At 38.0% G+C, this 23478-nt stretch overlaps 5 protein-coding genes across 7 annotated transcripts; 2 read left to right on the top strand and 3 right to left on the bottom strand.

Annotated features, from left to right (window-relative positions):
* Nucleotides 1-21: 21 nt before the first annotated feature.
* Nucleotides 22-1586, top strand: arl6ip6 (ARF like GTPase 6 interacting protein 6). Of its 3 annotated transcripts, none has more exons than XM_087791433.1 (5): nt 22-147; nt 393-499; nt 880-933; nt 1231-1345; nt 1425-1586. In XM_087791433.1, the coding sequence occupies exons 2-5, from the start codon at nt 394-396 to the stop codon at nt 1516-1518; spliced, it is 369 nt and encodes a 122-aa protein (XP_087647559.1). In that variant the 5' UTR covers nt 22-147; nt 393; the 3' UTR covers nt 1519-1586. The 3 variants fall into 3 exon arrangements, with proteins under 3 accessions (XP_087647559.1, XP_087647558.1, XP_087647557.1); XM_087791432.1 differs by lacking the exon at nt 22-147 and adding an exon at nt 212-314; XM_087791431.1 differs by lacking the exon at nt 22-147 and having other exon boundaries at nt 213-499.
* On the bottom strand, nt 1569-9296 carry slc19a2 (solute carrier family 19 member 2). Its single transcript, XM_087791428.1, has 6 exons — nt 8695-9296; nt 5591-6124; nt 5277-5523; nt 4159-4351; nt 2473-2614; nt 1569-2394 (listed from the first exon to the last, which is right to left on the bottom strand). The coding sequence occupies exons 1-6, from the start codon at nt 8833-8835 to the stop codon at nt 2227-2229; spliced, it is 1425 nt and encodes a 474-aa protein (XP_087647554.1). The 5' UTR covers nt 8836-9296; the 3' UTR covers nt 1569-2226.
* A 91-nt stretch (nt 9297-9387) lies between these two features.
* On the bottom strand, nt 9388-13186 carry atg3 (autophagy related 3). The gene is made up of 12 exons (XM_087791427.1): nt 13028-13186; nt 12767-12808; nt 12645-12694; nt 12354-12424; nt 11994-12101; nt 11856-11908; nt 11413-11488; nt 11310-11344; nt 11090-11242; nt 10855-10982; nt 10332-10400; nt 9388-9992 (listed from the first exon to the last, which is right to left on the bottom strand). Exons 1-12 carry the CDS (start codon nt 13097-13099, stop codon nt 9911-9913), a joined length of 939 nt encoding a protein of 312 aa, XP_087647553.1. The 5' UTR covers nt 13100-13186; the 3' UTR covers nt 9388-9910.
* A 910-nt stretch (nt 13187-14096) lies between these two features.
* Nucleotides 14097-16623, top strand: ddrgk1 (DDRGK domain containing 1). Its single transcript, XM_087791426.1, has 8 exons — nt 14097-14285; nt 15096-15245; nt 15415-15566; nt 15671-15772; nt 15841-15963; nt 16031-16069; nt 16147-16252; nt 16328-16623. Exons 1-8 carry the CDS (start codon nt 14198-14200, stop codon nt 16486-16488), a joined length of 921 nt encoding a protein of 306 aa, XP_087647552.1. The 5' UTR covers nt 14097-14197; the 3' UTR covers nt 16489-16623.
* Nucleotides 16624-16636: 13 nt separating this feature from the next.
* cars2 (cysteinyl-tRNA synthetase 2, mitochondrial) lies at nt 16637-22601 on the bottom strand. The gene is made up of 15 exons (XM_087791425.1): nt 22254-22601; nt 22125-22175; nt 21938-22055; nt 21413-21484; nt 20717-20822; nt 20569-20649; nt 20370-20502; nt 20155-20288; nt 20012-20079; nt 19815-19881; nt 18295-18433; nt 18099-18222; nt 17926-18024; nt 16837-17043; nt 16637-16760 (listed from the first exon to the last, which is right to left on the bottom strand). The coding sequence occupies exons 1-15, from the start codon at nt 22466-22468 to the stop codon at nt 16674-16676; spliced, it is 1701 nt and encodes a 566-aa protein (XP_087647551.1). The 5' UTR covers nt 22469-22601; the 3' UTR covers nt 16637-16673.
* Nucleotides 22602-23478: the final 877 nt, after the last annotated feature.

Here is a 23478-nt window from a genome sequence, read left to right as displayed (position 1 = left end):
ATCCGGTGGGAATCCGTTAACATAAGATCCCAAATATGGAAGCGCGTGCTCTTGTGGGGGGATATTGTTACTACACTCACATTATTTGAGTTAAGATAAGTCACAGAAAGATGGTTCAAGCTTTAGAAAAGTCATCATTGTACAAATGTAAGTGCCTCGTTTTTACCAGAAAGGTTTTGACATCAGGAGCGGCAACATCCGGGACACCAGTGTTTACGGAAGTGCAACAACAGAAAGTTCCTGATCGAGTTGTAGAAAGTTAAACTGTAGCGTCAGTTTATCATTTTTTTTTATTAAATAAATATTTGTTTCAAGTACGATTTTCTCAATACCTGCTATTAGGCACATCAAGATAAATAAAGAAAAATATTTTCCTTTTTTTTTCGAAACAGAATGGGAGTCAGAAGATGGCCAACCGTGTTGTCATCGGTGCTGAGTTCTGCGTTTACAGTGGCTGTAGCGGGTGTTTTTTGTGCCCTTATCTACCCTATACTGAAAGGTAATACATTTAACTCAATTGTTCTAAAACACACCAGGTGCTAGTCTTCGATTTTATTTAAAGTTCATTCACTCTTTTCTTTACGTCTGTCTTGATCTGATTATAAGTGTGTCAAGTGAAAACACTTCACCTTGACCTTATATGTTTTATTTATTATTGCACATATTTATAATGTGGAGCTTAATGCACTTCACAACATGTTTAGTGTAGCATTTTACTCAATGGTTCAGCTACATTCATCAATGCATTCATGTTTGTCAACCATTCCTGTATTATACATTCCTTGACCTATGACCCCTTACTGTTTACAACCCTCTGTGGATTGCGAATATGTGGATCCACAACACAGTCGTTTGATATTGGCTGGTATCCCTTTTCAGAACTGCGGGCTGAGAGAGTCAGAAAAGAGGATGGAACCGAAGAGAGGATGCTGGGTAAGTACCAACACATTCCATAGTGAAAATGGTAAAAATGAATTTAATAATCATCAAATAATACAAATATTGTGTATACTTTGTATTTTTCATCATCTACCTTAGTGTGTTCCAAGAAAATGTCCAAAAATGTAAAATCCAAGTGGGTTTTATTATTGTTCATTTGTTAACAATATCAGCTCAAACACATGTTTGAAACAACCTTCGACTCCGGATTACATTTGTAACAATAACTTAATCGAAAGTGTTTTAGTTTAAATTGGAATCTAACCAGCAGTAATGTACATGTGCGTGTAGGTTTCTGGACTACCCTGGTGATGTCACTACTGGCAGGATTCATCGTAGCAGTTTCCTCATGGACACTGTCTTATCTGGTCTCACTCAGGCCTGGGCTGACGTTGACTTCAATCAGGTGATTTTTTTTTATTTTAGAGGGAGATGATAAGGCATTAAAACAATTTGTCAATCAATGTTCATCTGTGTCTCTCTAGGAGAGCGTCTGGTCCTAATCTCCAACTGGCTTGCAGCGTTGCTTTGCTCAATGGCAGCATGGCCATGCTCACGGTCATCTGGAACCTCGTCTGACCGGTTTTGGAAAAAGGCCTTCAGTATGTTACAGAAAATATGATGACAAATAAATTTGATAGAAAATGGTTCTTTTTGATTGTTGCTAAAAACAAGATAGTATTGTTCAAGTGTTTCAGGATGACACAACATACATAGAAAAGTCCTACAAGAGAAACAACACAAAGTTTCAAGTGCATTCGTTCTAAAAGTAAACAATAAACAAAACTAGTTGAAATTACAAAGACCTTCAGGATCATTATCAGAAGGCAATCACAAAATAAAAAAGTGTAAAACATGTCAAATTAAATGACTAAAATACTGTATACATATAAAGGAGGAACTAGAGAGAAAGTTTGAAGTGGAGGGTACCACATGTGGTAGTGTCATTCTTGCGTCATTCAAACTGTCATAAGTGGAAACATCGTTGACCAGAAGAACTTCATCTGATGAAGAAAGTATTTACGCTGAAATAATTTTTCAACAGCAGCTAAAAAGACATCTATAATCCACAGTATAAACTTACATCAGCAGCACTTTATAGAAACACTCATTAGATTTGGTTTATCAATATGTAACAGTATGTTTACCAGAGGGACCCAGTGGCAAAAAAAGGCTGTAGCTCTTATCAACAGTAAGGCACACACTAGTAAGCACGTTCATGTCAGATCTGTTTCTGATCGCCAGCTGAGGAGAACTCATATCATCTCCTTAACAAGTTCTTGTGTGCTATGTACAAGTGTCGGTGTCCACGACAGGAAGAGACACAGGCTCCGTGTCTGATGGATCTCTGGACTGTCCTTCCTGCTCGGAAAATCTTCGACGGGCGAACTTGAACAGGCCAGCGAGAAGGAAGACCACGGAGATCACTACGAAGTATCCACCGTAGACGGAGAACTATTTGGAGAGAAGCAGATTCTTCCATCAGATTGAGGCTGACTGACTTCAAACGATTAAAAAAAAACAACACTTTACTTGAGTAGAAACTTGAAGGCCCAGTACAGCAGAGTCCACTACTATTGCAGTGAGCAGCGTCTGCAGCAGCAGAGCAATGAAGGTGTTGACTCCAAACACCAGGGCGTAGCGTTGCATGTTGAGAGACGCAGCAATTTGATATCTGAAGGGGTAGAAACGGAGCAAAATTACTTCATTTAATAAACTTGGCAAAGAGAAAATGGAAAATAACTATCCTGATTCACATACTGACTGAATTTAATGCAGTTTAATTCACAGTTAAATGTAATCTACTGCAAATAAACAGCCAGAAAATGTACTAGATCTTGCTCAATATTGTGACTCATCAGTTGATTGTCAGACATGTGATGGTCAAACTGTGAGCTCAACGGAATATTTACTCTTTCCTCCTCTCCCAAATAGTGCTAGAGGGTGAAAAACAGAAAAGATGCAGGACAAAGATAATCATACATTCCACAATAGACTTTGCTTGGCTCATGACTCGGCACTTTTCTTGATTAATCTTTTAATCTTTGTAATTATGTTGCAACGAAAGCTTGTGTTTACTCGTTTGTTCTTCCAAAACATCAACACTTGTTTGTTTTGAATTAAATATACTGTATTCATGAAGTTATTTTCACAGTCGGTTCAGAATGTTCCCCAAAACCACACCTTAAACTGTAGCTTTACTGCGTGTCATTTTAATAAACCACAGATAGAGGAGGAAGGAGAGCAAAGGACAAATGGAAGTTTATTTCCCCATAAAATGAATCTGACCCCTTAAAAACAACTGTGTACACCATTGTTGAAAGATTGTATTAGCAAAGGAGGTTGTGTGATTAAACTGGGCACAAAGGCAGAAGACCCCACTGAAACTTCACATGGGTCCAACTTACTAACGATCTTACCATATTTAATACATATTAGATATGGATTTATTCCATTATTTCAGATGAAGTCTGCAATTATAGGGCCCATAATCCACCAGTGCATAATGTTTTCCATCCTCCCTTTCACGACTTTTGAGGTCATTTGATTTTTAGTATTCTTCCTAATTTCCTAAACTCTTTTCTTTGTTATGGGATGAAAAATAAAGTAGTTTTTTTTATATTAAAAATAAACACCCTTGATGCAGTGCCTGTAAAAAATACTTGACATAAGGACACAAAAGCATAGAAGAATTCAGGTTAGACCTCAGATGCTCAATGAAGATTAATTTCTTAGCTCAGGCTGCAGTTCAAAGTTCTACATTAGTTGTTTAAAGAAATTTAACAAGGTCACCATTGTTTTTGTAGAAGAACTCAAGTATATAAAATGTATGTTTACTTAACCGCTTTCTAAGTACTGTTTCCTTGTTGTTGTTGTTTAATTTATTTATCCGTTTCTGTTCAAACGTTTTCCTTTAGAATCGTTGTCTCATTGTTTCCTAAATATTATTCTGTTTTACAAAATGTTAAGATTTATTAAGACATTTTATAGACTGCTTATTTTTTCAGAGAAAAAAAAATCACATGATATATTTTAGTTTCCAAGCAAATAAAATTGGCCTAAATTAAAGTAAATGAAATAAAAGAAAGTCTAAGAAGGTTTAGTGACAATATTACTAATGTTTTTCTAGACAATAAAGCTTCTGTTACCTTCCAACTGTCCACAGCAAGGGTGGAAGACTTGGCAGATTTGAAACATGTAAAAGTGTGTGAAACTCACGTGGCGATGGTGATCAGCAGCATGTATGTGGCTCTGAAGAGAACGTAGGCGCTGTAACACAGCCAGATGTTTGCAGTGTGGCCCATGACGAACACACACACCGCCATCAGCACGGAGAGAAAGAACAAGGCCAGCTCCCCCCACAGAGACCAGCGCATCGACATGTATCCCACCAGTAGAGCGGCCACAGCCCCTGCACACAAGGAACACCAAATACATTCCTGAACCAATTTAATAGTTGCTGGAGACTCATTATTTTGAGGAGCTTACGTTTTTTGGTGACAGAATGGAATGTATTTAAAAATTGTAGCTTTTAGATTGTATTAACCCAAAAGTTCATTATACCTTCCCTAAAAAAAATTCTTAAATTAACTGTTTACATTTTTCAACTCTATGTTATGCAGTAACAGTAAAATGTAACATAGTAAGCCAAATAACATTTTGTCTAGGGAAAAGAAAATCAAGGAAAAGCCTGCACAAATAAAAGTGTCTTCAGTGTTGTCCACCTCAAAGGTCATGACATCGGACGTCAGGGATTTTGACATCATTGTCCTTACTGCTGAAAACTCAAAAAGTAACAACTTTTTTTTATGATCATCACAATTTTCAACAATTTTATATTCACATATTTTTGCAATATAGACTTTACCTTCCAATATTTGTGTGTATTTAAGTTTACCTATTTAGATTTTACTCATTTCATCTTCTGCTCTCCTTTAATCAAAAATATACAACTGTATTTAGTGAGGTTGTCGGAACTGATTGACATTTTTTTACAGTTCCGTATCTACATTCAAAGGCTAAAAATCTGTTTTTTTTAAATTACTAAATACCATACAAATCTTCCTTCGGTTGAGCTTGTATTTCTTTGGTTGTGAAATACAAACACCGCCGTTTAATTTAGTGAGTTCGTGTTAAGCATGTAAAAGCTAAGAAAGTTTTACTCCAACAAAATATTTTTAAATAAACCCAATGTAACACTTCTACAGCAATACAATACACCGATCATTGTCCGGTATCCTGATACACATCACATCGCCACACCCCTAGTATTTAGACATACCTAGTAAACTTTTGTTTTTAGAGCACACAAAAGGTTCATAAAGTCGTTTACTCACCCAGCAGTGTGGAGAAAGTCTCCACGTAGCCATTATAGATTGAATATTCCAGCGACGGTCGGATGTTCTCCCACAAAGGTTGTGCATAGTTAACCACCTGGAAGTAGCCGCACGTGGCGAGAGCCCACCATATTGACCAGGCCAGCAGGGTTTGACACCTGTAGCACGTGAGGAAGTCTTTAAACAGCATGTGCAGGACCTCCAGAAGACCTCGACGAGCACCTTTTCCGGCGCCGGCGTTGTTCACCTGCAACAGGAAACAGGATTTCAAAACAACCGTCACACTGAAATGTAAACGTTTCTTCATGACTTACCAACGACAAGCTTTCGCTATTAAGCGGGACTTTGCTCTCCAGGTTCTCCATATTCTTACTATCTTGGGCAACGACCGATGACTCGTGGAAGAAGAGGCTCTTCTTAGGCATGGGGAGAAACCACGAGGCTATCAATGCCACCGCAGCTGCCGCCAGGGTGATGATGACCAGGTGGGTCAGTTGAACATCGGCCACCGACAGAAGAAGCTGTCCGGTCAGGGAGCCCGCCGCCGACCCCAGTAGAGCCACGCTCCGGCAGTAGCCGGTCACCTTCTGATAGAGATCTGGATCCACCAAACTGTAGACGTAGGAGTAGTAGGCCACCTCCGAGGCCGTCGCCAGGCCGAAGAAGAACTCCAGCATCTGCATGGCCAACATGCCCTTGGCCTTCAGCAGGATCACGTAGGTGACCACTAAGCTAGTGGCCTGCAGGACCAGGACGGGTATGTAACAGAGGTAGTCTGTGGCGAGGAAGACTGGAAACAGCAACAGCAGGTAAGAATAGGTCCATATTGGATAGATTTCATTGACCACCTGGAGGGAGAAAAAGGCTGTGAATACAAGAAGCAGGACAAAAAAAATACATAAAACCGATCCCTGATATTTCTCCTCTAACAGATGAACTTAAGCACATTGTTTTCCCTACTTAAAAGGTGCACTTAATACCATTTATTTTTCTTTAAAATCAACAATGCTACATATAATCCGGAGAGCCATTGGTAAACTACACAAGGGTCAGTAATAATACAGGGTAATGTGTAACATAATATTATAGTGTTTTTGGACCCAGAAATGACACCTGTTAACAGACATGCTTATCAAGCAGATTTCAAATTAAAGTCAGGTATAACGAAATGCAATTATTTTTCGCCTTATAGTCCAATAAATACAGTATATGTTAAATAGATTTTCAGATACTTGTTGTCCCTGGCCTTGGTTTTTCCTCCAGGCATCTTGAACGACAATTAAATAAAATAAGTCATAATTTTTAAGCATGTTCTTGATGTTTTTTTTATGCAAATCTATTTTTTGGACCGGTTTAGGGTACACTGAATTTTAGTAACATCTTGTGATTCTTCCAATCTGTTTTGGTTGAATCAATAGAGTACAATCCTCTTGTCCTCAGTAATCGCCGGGATCGCACAGGAATTTATTTTTTGTGCAGTTAAAGTAAGTTATTTAGTGGTCAGAGGTTCAATTTCAACACAAAAATTAACAGCCCAGTAAGAACAGCACAATAAACAATTTCCGGGAGGAGACCTCCAGAGGGATCAATAAAGTTGTATCTATCCATCTATAATAGTAAAAACAAGATTGAAACAAAGAAAGACAAGATAAGTTAAACAAAGCATTAAAATGTGACAGTTCATAAAAGCTGTCTGTAAAAGTTCGTCTTTTTAAAGAGCATGAACCAGGCTGGTTGATTTTAGCCTTGACTTTGGAACAGCTGCCTCACGAGGATTAAGAGAGTCTTGGGCTCTAAGTGACGCGTGGAAATTCCTATTTTTCCTGCAAAGCCCTTTAACTGAACACAGGAATATTGGGGTCCATTATCTTAAACATCACAGTCTGGTATACAATGTAACCAACTCAGAACCTTTTGTGGTGAACAATATCTGCTCCTACTTTCTCCCTACGTGTGGTAGAGCGTGTGAAACTCTCTCTGTTTTCATTACAGGTAGCACACTGAGAGATCCACTCCTCCGTCAGTTTTCCCATGCTACACTGAAACTGGACATCTCTACAAATAAAGTCTCATCTGACCAACACGTTTTTTCATCCTTGAATGTGTTTGAGATTAGATTTAGTGGTTGTGTTGCACAAAAAGTTAAATGTTCTCAGTTCATGGTCTTCTGACATTTGTTGGTTTTCCCTATTTATTTTTCAGGGACAGGAAGTTTGACTAATTTTTCTGACCTCTAACTCATGACTGTTATTGCCCTTTCAGAAATACACTGGTCCAATCGTGGTTCCTCACACACATCAATCTATTATGCATCTGCACAAGAAACACGAGACAGGCTCAGGACAAGAAAACATCTCTGCACGGTGAGGAAGTTACAGGTGTATGAATACCTGTGGTTGTGACTGACTGAAGTGTATTGTACAAGAAGACAATGAGCAGACTCTACTTCTTGGAGAAGCTAAACAACTCTGCCGGTCAGTTGTTGTTATTATTATTACTGGGCTGGCAGCGTCAGAATTCAGAACTGCTGACAAGAACGTGCTCAGTAAACTGGGCCGGGGGGTAATCGAGTCAGAGGTGGAGAACAAGACACTTCTCTGCCACACATCATAGATGTTTTGTATCTGAACGGTGCCAAATGTTCTGCTTTCAGACCATTGAACGCTCAATTCATTGCCAGTGCTGATCAATCTAAGGAAAATAACAGTCCTAGCTGCGACAGTTACTATTGTTTAGTCTTGTTCATAGTCAAGACCAACTGATATGGCTTTGCTTTGGCGAGTACCAGGCACACATCCTGCAGGCAACATTCAGACAACACATACCACACATAAACACACTAATAGTAACCAAGTAATAACCTCAAATCGTCAAATAATATTGGACTTACTGCATCTTTGAGAGGAAGACTTCAACATTAGAAACATGCGAGTCAGGAGAGTTGTTTTTTTAAACTGTGATGCTTATTTATTTATTTTTTTTAACAATAAATGACCACAGAAAATAATTCGACATTGTGATAATATGGCTATAACATCAATTAAGTATTTGCCATTTATTAATGGTGACCTTGACTTGTTTTTTTTTATCATTCAAATTTTGAATTAATAGAAGTGTAAGAATGAACGCACGTGGAAGTTATTGCGCAGTTGACTAAGAATCACGTCACAACACGAATAATAATAATAACTTTGTATATACTATATACTACTGTATATAGTATTTATTGAAATATAGCGACATAGGTCACTATATTTTTGTGTGATGAACTTTGAGTTTACATTTAGATAAACAACGATTCGATCCTGTGACAGCGTGACGTGGTTAAAGTAAGTTAAGGTAAATATAACAGCTGGAATATATTAAGTTTCCATCGGTGAACCTGACGCAGGTGAAGGTAACACCTGGTGAGTCTCACCTGAGCCTCGGTCAGGTTCTTCTCAGGTCCCATCAGGAAGGCGGTGAGAAAGGGTTCCGACGGTCGCAGGTTCGAAAAGAAGCCGAAAAAGCAGAGCAGGATGATCGGAAAGAATAGAGACATGTTCCCCTGTTTCTGCATGACCTACACTGGGCACCATGTCTCCCAAACTCTGCGTGACTGTCAGTGCGCGATGTTACATCATTGTGCGCATGCGCCGGAGCGAGTGGCGCCCCATGATGTAACTACAGGTACTATTAAGGGACAAAACGCACGGATCGCAATATGCATCAATTTAAAAAAATAAAATAAACCAAAACGTCTTAAAACGTCAAACAACCTAAAGAAAAAATAACTGCAACATGTGTTACATACGGATTGGGCTAAAAAAGGAAATATGATTTCAATGTATGAGGTATTTAATGTTGAAGCGATATTTTAAAATAGAACAAACAAACAAAAAATAATTTAAAAAGAAAAGGAGAAACTAGAAATTCCCAACAGGAATAAAAAGATACCAGAATTAATTTGATTTATTTTACATAGTCAGCCAAAGGGCTCCTTTGCATATGGGATTGATACACATCGATACAATTTCTAACAAAAAGAATTAGAAAAAAAGCTCCAGCTCCACTTCCAGAGTAATATAAATGGGTTACATTATGACAATAAAAATAAAAAGCACAAATCATGTCAGGATGTTTGGTAGATTATTTATTGATAATTTTACATTGAGTAACGTGATCAAAAATGTTAAAACATTAGCAGAAAAATGGCCCAACAGGCAGCACAGTTGAAAACAATCACAGTAGCCCGTTTACAGCCACAGAACCTCAGGAGCAAGAGAGTGTTATTGTTACTTGGAGAAAGCGTCAGCAGCAGCAACAAGAGACGTGTAGTAATGTGACTGTGTTGAGGGTGATTCAGAACTTAAAGAAAGAAAGACACTGAGCCGTCAATGGTTAATTTAAAGAAAATGACTTGGTGGAATGTTAAAATGTTAAGCAGTTACAAATGTTAATCCCAGATCATTTTGAAAGATAAATATTTTGTTCGAATTGTAATTCGTCAACAGTCAGTGAATCATATGTAAAATGTTCTTTTCTCCCGTAAACGATCCGCTATCATAGCTGTGCCTCCAATTGTCCCCAAGAGCACACATTCGACAACCGGTTGATCTGCTGGTCACATGATCTTATAAGAGACTTTGATGAAGCTACATGGTGAAGTGTCTTGTATAGTCATATTCTATTGTCGGGATGACGGCCTGGACAAACTTCAGGAAAATCAAAAGATACCTGAAAAGCTTTGGTTAAGGGAAATATAAAATAATTAAGATTTTAAAACCAACAAGGACAATGAGACACATACAAAATGATCCTCTTACACTAAACTCACTCTGGTTCTTTAACACAAGTTTGTAACATATCAAGAATGTACATTATTTAGTTTGTTTCTGTGTAATCTTAACCAACCCTCTAGTTGAGGGCTGACTGCTAAGGCAAGATACATCCCACTTGCTGCTGATCAGCTAGTCCTACCTGTCATCTGTGATTTACTCTGTAGACAGACTTAATTTAGGTTAATCGTCGGTGTTGCAACAGAAAGGTGTGGTGAATACCAGTGGTAAAGGATACATATGCACTCCAAGCTCTCCTCCTCCTTCTGCCACAGTCTCGATGATCTTTTTCATCACTTCAGCATGTCTAAAAAAAAACAAATGACAACAAAAAAAAAATTAGGGAAGAAAAAACATGGTTTCCGAACCAAAACCTCCACCTCGACCTCAATAGTCAATGCCAACTCTGGAATGTAAGGGTGCACTGTTAAATCTTTCGAAAATTAAAAGGATTTTAAGTGCGCCTTATCGTGCGAAAAATACTGTATGTATAGGTTTAAAAAGTTTCTACACTTTCTGGGTTGTTATCGTCGCCCATTGATAGGATAACAAATAGAATTTGTGTAAGTTGTAATTAAATTACAACTTTTTTTAATTTTCAATTTAAATCCAACACGCTTTGGGTGGAAGTAAATTCAATTAAAATTCTTCAAGTGGTCAGAAATTAGAAATTTGGTATTATGCACAAGTCAGCTTTATGAAGATGGAACGCAGCCACATGACTTAAAGATGTGCAGCAAGCGTATGTGAAAGTAACAAACCTGCAGGGATGGACAGAACACATTGCTGGCGGGGGAAGATTAGGATGGTTCTCGATTGTGACCGTCTTCTTCACATGGTCCTGGCTGATGTCCTCATACATCTGATCCACTGTCAAAGGCTGGCGATTCTGAAAGACACGGACCAAAAGCAAAGTTCAAAGAAATGGTCAGTAAAAGATTAACTTCCATAAAAGTTGAATTTTTATAAAGGTGTTGACCGAAGAGAATTTCTTACTTCATCGTATCCAAACAGCCACAGTCGCGGTGTCTGGTAGTACTTGTCATACGTGATGTACAGGTCGTATGTTCTTGTCTGTAAAATTGCGTCCTCACTTCCCGACTCTGCTTTAACACTCGTATCCGGCATTTTACTTAGGTCCAGAGTGGCCTGCAGGATATCGAGGAGGGAGAGTTAATTTCATCCCACTAGAAGAGGAACATTATGCTTGAATCACCTCATCCGTTTCCAATAACCCACTCTCCTCATACTCTAACAGACGGAGACACAAGGAGTTAAAACACCTGAACATAATTGAGGGCAATTACTCGTTTTCAAACCTTCCATATCAGCAGCCTCTTCATCTTCATCATCATCCTCGCAACATGCTGCAGATGGAGCATTCATATTCCTATCCTGGAAGAATCGGGAAAAACAACAATCCCTGCCTTTTATTTCTCATGGACACGTACAACCATGTCAAGCTTTTATTTTTTTATCATTTATTAACGTCCACTTTTACTATCTATTTGAAAAAGCTCTTCATCCTCCATTATTATATCTGCACAATTTTGTGTTTATATTTTTATAGATTTAATATTTGTGGCACCCGGTGTATTAATACAATAGGTGACATCTAACAACAATGATTTAAAGATGTTGACACACTTTACATCACTTTATTTTTATGAAAAATACACTTCAAAAGATTACTAGTTACTAAGAACTACTACAGTTTGCACACAAACAAAGCATTTGCCACAGGGAAGTATTTCTAAATTACCTTATTGTTATCCAATGAGATCTCTCTAACTGTATCCGTGACACCCAAGACACCTGTAAAACGAAAATGTATTTATTTCATTTTTTAATCCTACACGTTTTTTTTTCAGTTAATGTCATCCTTGTGAGCTGTACCGACCTGCATTATGATACGTGTCCACCCAGCCTCCATCTCCATCGTCCTCCTCTATAATGGCCTCAAGCTCGTCCGAATACTCCATCTGTTTGCAGCGCTTGTAGCAGGGAACTACAACAAACATTATTCAAACATTTCTACAGAATAGAAAACATGCTTTCAAAAGTTTTTTTCGGGATGACTTATTTGTCGAGCAAACTATTTTAAAATAAACATCCTACAGGCACACACTTAACACAGTCATTGACTCACATCGACGACACTATTGACAGATACGTTTTTGATTTTTGTCAACTTGTCTAACGAATAGATAAAAGCATCAAAAAAACTTCAGGTACAGTTATACAGCGTTTCTTGAATTACCATTGCGGGTGAGAAGAAACTGTTTATCTGGCGGCAAATACGGCTTCACTTTAACTTCCTCGCCTGTTGCCCTGACGAGACACAATAAAATAGTTACTGGGTTGAATTCTTCTACAACAGTAAACTTCCCACTTCATGAAATCCATCCTGTTGTGCAATTTTAGGGTTCTACATGTTTATTAAAACGGATTCACTTCTGTATTGCACTTCTCTGTCAACATCGCAAACCTTATACTAAAAAATAATTGCAAAAAACAAATAAAAAATACAATAGTTGCTTATTTAACTTACCATTTCCATGTGGGGCAGTGGTGAACCAGATGATCGCCAGCTGCCACAAACTAGTACACAAACGTTTTCCTTTTAGTGTGACATTAAACAGAATGTACTCAATGTTATAGTGTTTTTCTTACCTCTTCTGGAGTAATAACTCCAGTTTCTTTAAACTTGGATTCCTGAAAAGAAAAACACACCAGGCGACATAAAAAGAAAGCAGTTGTGTGTGTGTGTTGTTCTGGAGTAAACGGGTCGATATATAGGAGTGACATTTGCTTCTACACTCTGGCAACACTTTAAACAGCCAAACAACGTCAAGCTATATATGATGTACATGGACTGTCATGTCATCCTAGCGACTTGTCTTCAAGCTAGCAGCAGATATTGCAGTGTTTTACCTTAAGAACAGGTGTGAGGAACTCCGCCACACCGAGGGCAGTGCCTTTCACCGAGTTGATAACGTCCTGCATATCAGAAGCTGGAGGAAAGATTTAGCGTCACGGAGGAAAAAAACGTGGTTTTATTTAGTCATAGCTTCCGCAGTAGTGTGTTTAGACGGATTCACGTGACACGCTCGACGACTCCGGGATGTCATAATCTCGCGAGAGGTGGCAATTTGACGGTCTGTCAGAACTCGAGAGCGTTCCCAAAACTTTATTGAAAAGGTGAAAATCGCACCTTCAAATCACAAGTCCAGTTTAGTTTGTAAATATTAATTTAAAGGTAACTGATCAGAAATAAAAACGAGTCGATTATAGTGAGTAAGTAAGTAAGAAATGTGTATTTTTATGGCGCTTTTCCAGACCAGGGTCACAAAGCGCTTAAACAATCAAAACAATATTCAATTGAGTATAAACTTTAAAGATCAAGATAAAAACTGATAACACAACAGGAGTTCCAGAAAATCAAGGAAAAGCCTGAACAAATAAAAACGTCTTAAGATGTTTCTTGAAGGAGTCAATAGTGTTAATGTATTGTCCAGAAAAAAAACTGTGTTGTTCTCAGTGTTGTCTTGACCTTTAAAGTATATACTTTATTGAATATTGTTTTGATTGTTTAAGCGCTTAGTGACCCTGGTCTGGAAAAGCGCTAAATAAATACAAATTACTTACTTACTACAGTCGAATATACTAACGCTTGTACAGTTTATTGCTGGGAAGAAGTTCTTAATAGTTTTTTAACGGAATTAATAGTTTGTAATTCGCCGAATGGAACACTTGGGGTCGTTTTTTCTTTCATGGCACAGATGTAACTTTGTATTATCTATAATGTCAGTGTAACATACAGATTACTAAGTGACACGACCGTTTTTAACTTGGTTACCGCATTTTACAACGAAATCATTTGCGTTGCATTTTAGAGACAACGCTCTGTTGTCTTCTCAGAAACCGTGCACTGAGGTAAACTGCAGTTCGTGTATTTTGTCCCTGTAGTGTAGCGGTAGTGACGTCATCAACCAGCCGACGCTCCTCCTGCACTCTTCGGCGCAGCGTTTTGTGTACTGTCAGTTCTGAGTCCCTTTGGGTCTTAAACCCACTAATTTACTGTATAACTGACGTCATTCAAACATGGACATAGAACTGTACATCATATGCGCTGCTCTACTCCTCATTTTAATTATATTTGCTGTGAAAGTGCGGAGTAAAACACAAGAAGGTAAGAAGCTAACCGCGAAGCTAGCAGCTGTTAAAACTACTTCCTTAGCTACTATTATAAGATCTAGATGCGCATTATTGTCAATTACAGAGTGTAAGGATCAATTATTGTTAAGCTAGAGATTGATTTAAATGTCAGTAATGAGTTATAACGTAGGTAACGACAGTCGTTGTTGTTGTGTCGGTGTGCATTTTGCTCAAGTATCAAGTTACTATCAAGTTAGGACTCGTTTCTGTCGGATCTTCGTGTTGACATGTTATGAAATGTTTTTTTGTTGACTATAATTTTGATACTTTCAAAGTTGATAGTGAATCGAGATCTCCTGAGTCCAATCTTGTGACTATCCAACTCTTATCTATCAACATCAGAGCTCCAGAACATGCATGAGAGTTAAATTAAAGTTAACAAGGAAGTGGATTCAAGACGATCCATTGCATAGTTGTAACGATTCATCCTGTGAAACAAATAAATAACTTATATGTAAGTGATGTAATGTTTTATTTGAACAAACTAAATGTTTATTCTGCAGCAAAACCTTTTTTTTTGCTTCATGCTAAAACCTGGTGCATTTTATTCATGTGAGAATAAAAGCAGCAACACGAAAACATTGATGATGGAATTCTGTCTTTTAGATTAAACAATTTCTATACTTTTGACACTAAGTAACATGTGGCTGCCTTAACCATGACCTATATTTTTTTTGAATAATTAGAGGAATGGTTTATTTGTGTTTGTGTTTGAGAAGCATTGTATTGTCGTGATTCTTCAGTTTTCAAGGGTCATTATAACACTGTTGTTGTCTTTCCCAAGCGGATGTTGAGCATCAGAGCGATGTGGCCCGGGCAGCTGGACGCCCTCTGCAGGCGGCTGAAGAGAGAGGAGCTGGAATGCCACGGAGGAGGAGGAATCTTGCACATGGGATGGCCAATAGAAGATCACAAAGAGAAGATGTGGCGCCTGGTAAACATAGCTTTGTTTAAGCATTTTTATCTTTATGCAATTATTTATAGTGTTGCAGTCATAAACACAGGTCAACAATGAGAATGAATAAATCACTTTTACAATGGGATTACTTGTATAGCTTAGTTTGATCTAACTAACTACTGTAACACATGCTGTTGTATTCTAGAAGTTGAACGAAGAGTAGAGGAAGTCGATGACAATGATGATGATGATGATGAGGGGGAAGAGGTTCAGCCAAACCTCCAGCCCACAGCTAAAGTGGGAGCCAAGAAGCAAAGAAAGCTGGAAGAAAAGCAGGCCAAGAGAGCCCAGAGAGAGGTGATTAGACGTGATTTTTATGTTTCCCGATGGTGTAAAAACGAGGCCAGCTTCTTGCACTCCCCAAAGGTCGTACAGTTTAACGTGTTTCTGTGTGTGTTCAGACTGAGCTTGAGGAGCGTGAGGAGAGAAAGAGGACACAGGCACTGAGGGATCAAGAAAGACAGCAGCAGGAGGAAAAAGAGCGCTTGATGGAACAGCAAGAGGTCACAAATGTTTCCTGAGTTTCTGGCGGGATGTGACTGGCAGTTGACCAGGGCTCATGTTCCTGCAGGAGGAGGCGGAGCAGCGGGCCAAAGAGGAGAAGGAAAAGCAGGAGGAGGAGGAGTACTTGAAATTAAAAGCCTCATTTGTGGTAGAAGACCAGGGCGAGGAGGCGCAATTGTCTGAGGATCAGGTTCTGACATTATATTTTCGACTTGATGAGAGCGAAGCAATACTAATGCCTTTGTTTTTACTCGCAGTCACGCAACCTCCTCCAGGAGTTCATTCAGTACGTTCAGGTGGGAGACTTTTCCGTTCATGAAAGCAACAGATGGAAAGTTGATGATTCTCATCTATCATTGTGTTTGTGGTGTAGAGCAACAAAGTGGTTCTAATGGAGGATCTGGCCTCTCATTTTGGAATGAGGACTCAAGATACCATTTCCAGACTGCAGACCCTGCTGGCTGATGGATCCCTCACAGGTGACGGTTTATCAAGAAAAGGAAATGGATTGAGTTGCACATGTTTAATAATTTTCTCTTCCATGCTTCCTGCAGGAGTGATCGATGACCGAGGAAAGTTCATCTTCATCACACCAGAAGAGCTGGAGTCTGTGGCTCAGTTCATCAGAAATAGGGGCAGAGTGTCCATCAAAGAGTTGGCTCAGGCTAGTAACTCCCTCGTCAACCTGCAGCCCGAGGCTCACATCGTCGCCTGAAAGCCACAGATTCACCTTGATGGTGTTAAAATAATCCATATTATTTTGTATATTTGTTTATTAAATTAAAAAAATATCAATTGGTTGAAGAAATTATTTTTAAGTTGATCATAGAATAAACGGATCAACAACTCACTGATCTCATTGTGGTCAATCAACAAATCAGCACGAGGGAAAATTTAATATCAGCTTGAAGTCTCCTTTTCCTGGATTTTCTGTTCCTGACTTGGTCTTTTCCAGCTCATCTCCCATGTAGAAGTGGCACCTCGATCCTGAAACCAAAGGAGAGTCCTCGGTTCAATTCCCCCTATTGATGTTGTTTTTCAACACAAAACATAGTCCACAAACCTTGATCAGGACTCCAAGACTGGCCAAGTCATCCCTGAGCTTGTCACAGGCCTTCAGGAGTGGAATCCTCTCCGGGTAGAGTTCGTTCTTCTTGGAAACACCAGAATTATCCTTGCAGGTCAGAGCGAATCCACGGATCTCACGTCTGAAGTCAGTCAGTTGTTCAAGGACAGCGTCAAGACTCACTGAGCCGCTGTGATCCAGTTCCTGCACAGAAACATGCTCCGATGAGATCCTCGATATATGGGCGGTTATAATACAATTACCTTTTGACTGAAAATATTAATTTTGAAAAATGTTTAAGAGGAAAAAAAGCCAATTCAAAAATTATCTTAAAAATAAAAACACCTTAACAGACATGCAAAAGTGTTTTAAAAGGCATGAAAGTGTTATTTAAATATATTTATATATTTAAAATAATGTTTAATAAACTACTATCATTTTAAAAGGTTATTAAAACAAAGCAAACAGTGTTTTTAAAATATATTCTTGTCGACTTGTTTTATGTCGGCATGGACCATAAAAACAAAAGGACTTAATACATTACACTTATGTTTAGTTTTTTTCATAATACCAATAATTATTTACTATTTCCTTGATATTCAAAATCATATTTATTTTATCAGTCATTTTATTGTTTATTTTTTAATAAATCATGTTAATAATAAAATAAATCACATTTATTTTTTATTTAAAATTGACATGCAAATATGGAATTTGTTTTTTTTTGTTGCAAATAAACCTCCAGCTGCCATCATGTCATTGCATCCCTGCAATTGGCAACAACTAAGTACAAGAGGATACAGTAGACTCCAGCAGCTTTTAAAGCTGATACTGACAAATTTTGGTTTCAAAACAAACAAAAGCTTCAAATTCTGAACTCTAGAGTTAGGTACTCGGTCAAAACTACAAATATATGCTTGTTTCTACAGTATCTGAATATATTGTATCGTTGCCCCTGTATCATGATACGTTTTGTCGCTAGGCTATGGCCAATACACACCCCTAATTATTTGATGCGTCATTAATTAAAAGGTATTTAGAGAAATATAGATTTGAGCTCATCGAGCTCAGTAAAATCACCCGTACCTTCCAGTGCTGCGGAGTAATTCCAAACATGTCCAGCACGTCTCTTATGTAGGCTGTCATCGCTCCGAACACTGCTGGAACGCGAGCTTGACCCTCAGTCTGGACACCAACCATATAAACACATGACTGGTTGTACGTTATGATTAGGGTTAATAGTGTGTTGGCATGGTAACCTTTGAGACAGGTTGGAGTTGGCAGAATCCCTGATGAGCTAGATCGAGAACAGCACTCATGGCCTGGGCAGTGTCGAAGTCGTCCGTCAGAGCTGCCCGGACGCTGGCTTTGGTCTCAGCTAACCTGCAAAGTCATGATGCTAAAAATGAATCACTGACTCATTTCACAGGGTTATAAAGAAGAAGCGTGAACGACCTCTCCCAAAGAAGAGCTTCCTGCACAGGCGCGCACTGAAGCTGGCCCTTCATGTAGGCTTCAGCTTCATTGAAAAAGCTGGAGATCGTTCTGAGAGTGGAGCGAGCTTCCTGCAAGCTGCCCTCGCTGAAGTCTATAGCTGCAGAGACAAGATATCACAATACACAAGGATCAGTGGAAGATTGTTGTAAAAGCACATTTCTCTTCAGACCAAGAACACTGTGAAGAGAATATGACCAGATGCAAAGACTTTTGCAACACAGCCTTAGAAAAGCAGAGGAAACGGATGAATGCAACGTAAGAACTATATAACTCTCTGTTTCTTATAAAAAAGTTTTACTTGTGGTCGAGACTTCCTGCCAAGACCAAAACACTACTAAGAGCGTGGAGAGAGTGTCAAGACCAACACTGTTCCAAATATGTAAATAAAATTATATTTTATTGGCAGCTGGTATACCTTTTGATCTACTTTATTATTATTATTCTATTGATTTCGAATAAAATAATAATGACAGACGATAAAACAAAAAAGTAGGTGAAAGAAAGTGAAAACAAATCAGTAAGGTTCCCCTTCTACATTATGTATCTGAGATTCACTTTGGCACAAAGCCTAGTGAAAATGGAAAAAAAATGGAAAAGATTATAGTTTTACTGACCAATAATAATGAGAGGTGACAATATAATAAGAGGCAAATGTTGAGCATACAGTAATATTTCAGACAAATGCTCTACTCAATGGGAGTACCTGAGATAGTAGGATTTTTTTTTTTAATGAACATAAAGTAGTTTTTCAATTTGCACTCATACTTATCACACTGGTTGAGGAGTCTGTAAGAGTTACGTTCATAGGTTGATACTATTTTCCAATGACAATGAGTTTCCTTCCCAACTTTCAATATGTTTGAACCCAGTTTTCCTGAAGGGCTGGAAGAGCCTCTCACCCAATATAAATAAATATGGGGAAAATGGAAAATCAGCTTTAACTACTAATTTACTGTGATTATGAATGGATAACGTTATTATTAAAAGCATACATCAATACTCTTCATTCCAGTCCAGATGAGGTCTACTAAAAGTCAATTTTATTCAATAAAAAATAGTAAATAAAGTGGCTTTTCGGCATAGTTTAGGTTTCTTAAACCACATTAAGTCTAGTTTTTATAGTCAACAACTCTGCATTATATAGTAAATGATAATTAACATCACCTGATTCACATTTACGTCCGGGCTAATCTGGTTTTGTCCCGTGCAACAGTCTCGCTGTAGACATTAGTAATTCATATAATAATATAGAGAACGATCCTGGTCAAGAACACCATTACGTCCAGAGACCAGAGTGAAGAACGCGACATCAAGACAGGACTGAGGCCACAACACCAACAGATCTTCACAGCTACAAGACTATCTTGTACACAATAATGTCAGCATTAACAAGTTTCTTTTCAGGACTATTTTGCTGCATAAATACTACGAACTGATTGGTTTGTTTGTTTTGGAAAGTCAAATAAAAAAGAGCTCACCTGATCTGTATTTGGTTAAAAGGCAAAACATCCGGAATTCATCGGCGGAGTAAGACTTCAGGAAATCCTGTACCGAAGAAATGAGTTACTACTACTACTACTACTACTACTACTACTACTACTACTACTACTACTACTACTACTACTACTAATACTACTACTACTACTACTACTTTAACTGAATAGATCAAGTTTACCTTTATTGTAATGTAGTTTTTTAAAGATTTGGACATCTTTTCTGCACTCCCTTTAACATGTAAATGTCCTGAAGACACAAGCAGAGAGATTTGCAACATGGATGCGTAATTCATGATTCATGGCTGCGAGAGAGAGTAAACACCTGAGTGCATGAAGTAGTTGGCCCACTGTCCACACTGGTGATGAGCTTCACTCTGAGCCACTTCGTTTTCATGGTGAGGAAAGGCCAGGTCGATGCCTCCAGAGTGAATGTCCAGCTGACTCCCGAACACAGAACTGGAAGTTACATGAACGTCTTAGAAGGTTAAACTTGTGTCAAACTCATTATGTTTATAGATAAAGAAAAGCAGATTGAACCTTGCGACAGTTGAGCATTCAATGTGCCAACCAGGTCGTCCAGGCCCCCATGGAGATTCCCAGTGAGGTTCCTGAGGTTTGGCTGCCTTCCAGAGGGCAAAATCCCTCACATCCTTTTTCCCTGAGCTGCCAGCTAGCAAGATGAAACCCAAATATCCAATGAATTACTCAGTGAAACATTATATTAACTACTACCTACCAGCTTCTCCTTCAGACTCGACGGCTTCAACAAACTTTCCGTAGCGATCGCCGATGGTACGGACGTCAAAGTTAACATCACCTGAAACATAACACTCGTTAAAACCTCAACTCATGAGATCCGATTATCGTGCAGCAAATATGTAAACCTTCTTTTGTCGTGTAGGCATGTCCGTTTCTGATGATCTTCTCTATAAAGTTGACGATTTGAGGAACGTTCTCTGTCACTCGCAGATAAACTGACGGAGGAATCACCTGAAATAGGAAAGAAATATCTTGTTCTTCAACCTTTTCTTTAACTTGTAGGGGGGAAAAATGAAAGTGAGATACAGTCATGCAAGCTATATTACACATTTTAGGCTTCAGAAAATTTTCATTTAATCAAACCTTTACATAAAAGGTAGAGGCACAACATTTAGACACTTTAGGTAGCATTAGGTTTACACATTTAATCGGTAGGTTAAGAAGAATATATGTTTTTTTCCTATTAAAATTGGTACAAATTATCATTGCCAAATACTAGCAAATACTGAAAGTATGCTTTGAAATAAATTTCTGTTTGTTAAGGGAGATTGAAGTTTCTGATTTTAAACACATAGTTTGCAATGTAGAATTTGTTTTAATCCCTAAAGTAATCAATTTTAATAGGTTATTACTGTTAAAAAACACGTTTTACTCAAGGTTTCTATACCGACGAAAAAGTTCTGTCTCCTTCTGTAGTGACTCAACGAGAGTACAAAGAAATCTGTGCATCCTTGTTATAGAAAATATCCTATGTAGACACATTTTATTTGAACAACAACAATGACAATAATAAATAATGCATTCATGATTCAATAACAGACCTTTAATGACAGCATATCCTGTTTAAATTCATCTTCGTATAATCTGGCTAAAATGGTGGACGAAACGTTTTCCTGCAAAAGACAAAAACAAAAAGTTTTTAGAACGTTGCTGTAGTTGAAATAGGACTAAAAAGTTTTTTTTTAAATAATTGGTGGATATTATACTATTGATAATACACATGTATGGTGGCATTTCAAATGACACGTTTACAAAAAAATGCATATTTATTCAAAATGGTATGAGGATTGAATCACACTGCTTTCTGTTTGTAGCTTAATTCAATTACATAGTTAACTTTTGACAATCATGCAAAATGGAAACAGTATAAAAAAAAGGAGTTGCATAGAGTAATGTTCAATCCCGAAAGTTAATTATTAAATTCCTCCATCAGCATTTCAGGGCTACTCACTCCATGAAAGAACATGATCTAGTATTTTACCCACAGAGGTGAACGTTCTTATAGGTTTGAATCAAAATAACCCAATGTATTCTGCTTTAAATATTTAAGGTTTAAATTGTCTCACCTCCAAACTTCTTTTGATAATTTTGTCGTCGATGTCGGTGATGACCATGGCGTGGATGACAGTGATCCCCAACAGCCTGGTCAGGATTCTCTGCACGATGTCAAACCTGACATATGAACTTTGAAGCAGAAAATAATTGTTTACAATTCATGTTAGTGACAGTATGTAGGTGTGTGTGTGTAGTTACCACGCGTGTCCCAGGTGGGAGTGGTCGTAGACGGTGGGTCCACAACTGTACCTAATACACACAAATACACAAAGACACTTAAACACAAAGACACAACTTAGCAATACATTTCTACGGACAACAACATACCAAGTAGCAGCTCCTTCCCTCGCAAGAATCAGCGACTCTTTTCGTTTGGTCAGGCTGTTGTAAACCTTCATGCCAGTGTCGAATCCTTTCGGTTTCTTCCATTTTAATTCAGCAGCAACACAACAATATCTGACATTTGCTGCAGACTTAAGCAGCTTTGACTGCTGTAACAACAACCTACCTGTTCTCTCCCACATTTTACTGACTGACAACATAACGTTATTCTATTCTATAACATATATGGGGATATCCATAGCTTTAAGATTACAATAGCGCGTTTTATTCAACGGAATATCAAACTAAAACAGACTGACCTGTCACAACCTGATTTCCTACCTTTTAGCGCTCCTACTCTGTGTCGCATGTGTGACGTCATTGTATTAGGCGCATGCGCCGCGCAATGGTAGACGACTTTCAAGTTCAAGAGTCTCTATTTAGCATTTAAAATACAAGATAACGATATTTCGCCATTAAAACAGTTAAAAAAAACTCTAAAAAAGAGGCAGAGAATAAAGTGACAAGAAAGAGTTTATGATATCAGAGTTGAATGTCGTTTAAAATAGATTATCACACTATGATAATATATAATATTAATAAAAAGTATTTCACTGAACAACACAGATACATAGTTGAATATCATGTAGTGTTTTTTTGTTTACTTTATTTCATAGAGCTGCCTTAGTCCAGGAAACATTAACAAAAGTATGTGCATCCTGGATAGTTAATACATACTGTGTAATACTGTATATATATATATATTTTTTGTACTTTTTTTCCAACTTAAATTGTATTCTTTGTATTAATAAGTGTAATCAAGAACCAAAGATAATCTATCATTGACTCTTATATACGTGTGAAAAACATTCTTAGATAATATTCATCTGGCCCTCGCATGTATCCTTGGTCTTCCACTCAAGTTGATCTTTAACCGTAGCTTTCTGCTTCTTGATGATGATGATGATGATGTGATGGTGATCATCATCATCATCACATTGATCTTAAAAGTATGTACTTTTTTGAGTATTGTTTTGATTGTTTAAGCGCTTTGTGACCCTGGTCTAGAAAAGCGCTATATAAATAAATATTACTTACTTACTTACTTACTTATCATCATCATCATCATCATCACTCATCACCAAATCCTCTTCCATTACTGCACCCTCCATCCCCTCCATCATCATGTTCTTTTCAAAGACCTCCAGCCCTGACTGGTTATCATTAATCC

This window comes from Callionymus lyra, chromosome 5 (genome assembly GCF_982586985.1).
Source record: "Callionymus lyra chromosome 5, fCalLyr1.hap1.1, whole genome shotgun sequence".
Taxonomy (NCBI): Eukaryota; Metazoa; Chordata; class Actinopteri; order Syngnathiformes; family Callionymidae; genus Callionymus; species Callionymus lyra.
Note: the sequence above shows the minus strand (reverse complement) of the source record. Positions and strands in the feature narration are given on the sequence as shown.

Excerpts from the sequence above, each read along its gene's own strand:
- arl6ip6 (XM_087791433.1), top strand. The coding sequence starts at position 394 with ATGGGAGTCAGAAGATGGCCAACCGTGTTGTCATCGGTGCTGAGTTCT. Across the intron at positions 500-879 it reads TATCTACCCTATACTGAAAG|AACTGCGGGCTGAGAGAGTC; the intron begins GTAATACATTTA and ends ATCCCTTTTCAG. Across the intron at positions 934-1,230 it reads AACCGAAGAGAGGATGCTGG|GTTTCTGGACTACCCTGGTG; the intron begins GTAAGTACCAAC and ends ATGTGCGTGTAG.
- slc19a2 (XM_087791428.1), bottom strand. The coding sequence starts at position 8,835 with ATGCAGAAACAGGGGAACATGTCTCTATTCTTTCCGATCATCCTGCTC. Across the intron at positions 4,352-5,276 it reads GACTTTCTCCACACTGCTGG|GGGCTGTGGCCGCTCTACTG; the intron begins GTGAGTAAACGA and ends CCTTGTGTGCAG. Across the intron at positions 2,615-4,158 it reads CTGCTGATCACCATCGCCAC|ATATCAAATTGCTGCGTCTC; the intron begins GTGAGTTTCACA and ends CTACCCCTTCAG.
- atg3 (XM_087791427.1), bottom strand. The coding sequence starts at position 13,099 with ATGCAGGACGTTATCAACTCGGTGAAAGGCACTGCCCTCGGTGTGGCG. Across the intron at positions 12,809-13,027 it reads TCCTCACACCTGTTCTTAAG|GAATCCAAGTTTAAAGAAAC; the intron begins GTAAAACACTGC and ends TTTTCTTTTCAG. Across the intron at positions 10,401-10,854 it reads TGTTCTGTCCATCCCTGCAG|ACATGCTGAAGTGATGAAAA; the intron begins GTTTGTTACTTT and ends GTTTTTTTTTAG.
- ddrgk1 (XM_087791426.1), top strand. The coding sequence starts at position 14,198 with ATGGACATAGAACTGTACATCATATGCGCTGCTCTACTCCTCATTTTA. Across the intron at positions 14,286-15,095 it reads GCGGAGTAAAACACAAGAAG|CGGATGTTGAGCATCAGAGC; the intron begins GTAAGAAGCTAA and ends GTCTTTCCCAAG. Across the intron at positions 15,964-16,030 it reads CGCAATTGTCTGAGGATCAG|TCACGCAACCTCCTCCAGGA; the intron begins GTTCTGACATTA and ends TTTTACTCGCAG.
- cars2 (XM_087791425.1), bottom strand. The coding sequence starts at position 22,468 with ATGTTGTCAGTCAGTAAAATGTGGGAGAGAACAGGTAGGTTGTTGTTA. Across the intron at positions 22,056-22,124 it reads TCCCACCTGGGACACGCGTG|TTCATATGTCAGGTTTGACA; the intron begins GTAACTACACAC and ends TCTGCTTCAAAG. Across the intron at positions 20,289-20,369 it reads GAATGCTCAACTGTCGCAAG|TTCTGTGTTCGGGAGTCAGC; the intron begins GTTCAATCTGCT and ends TGTAACTTCCAG.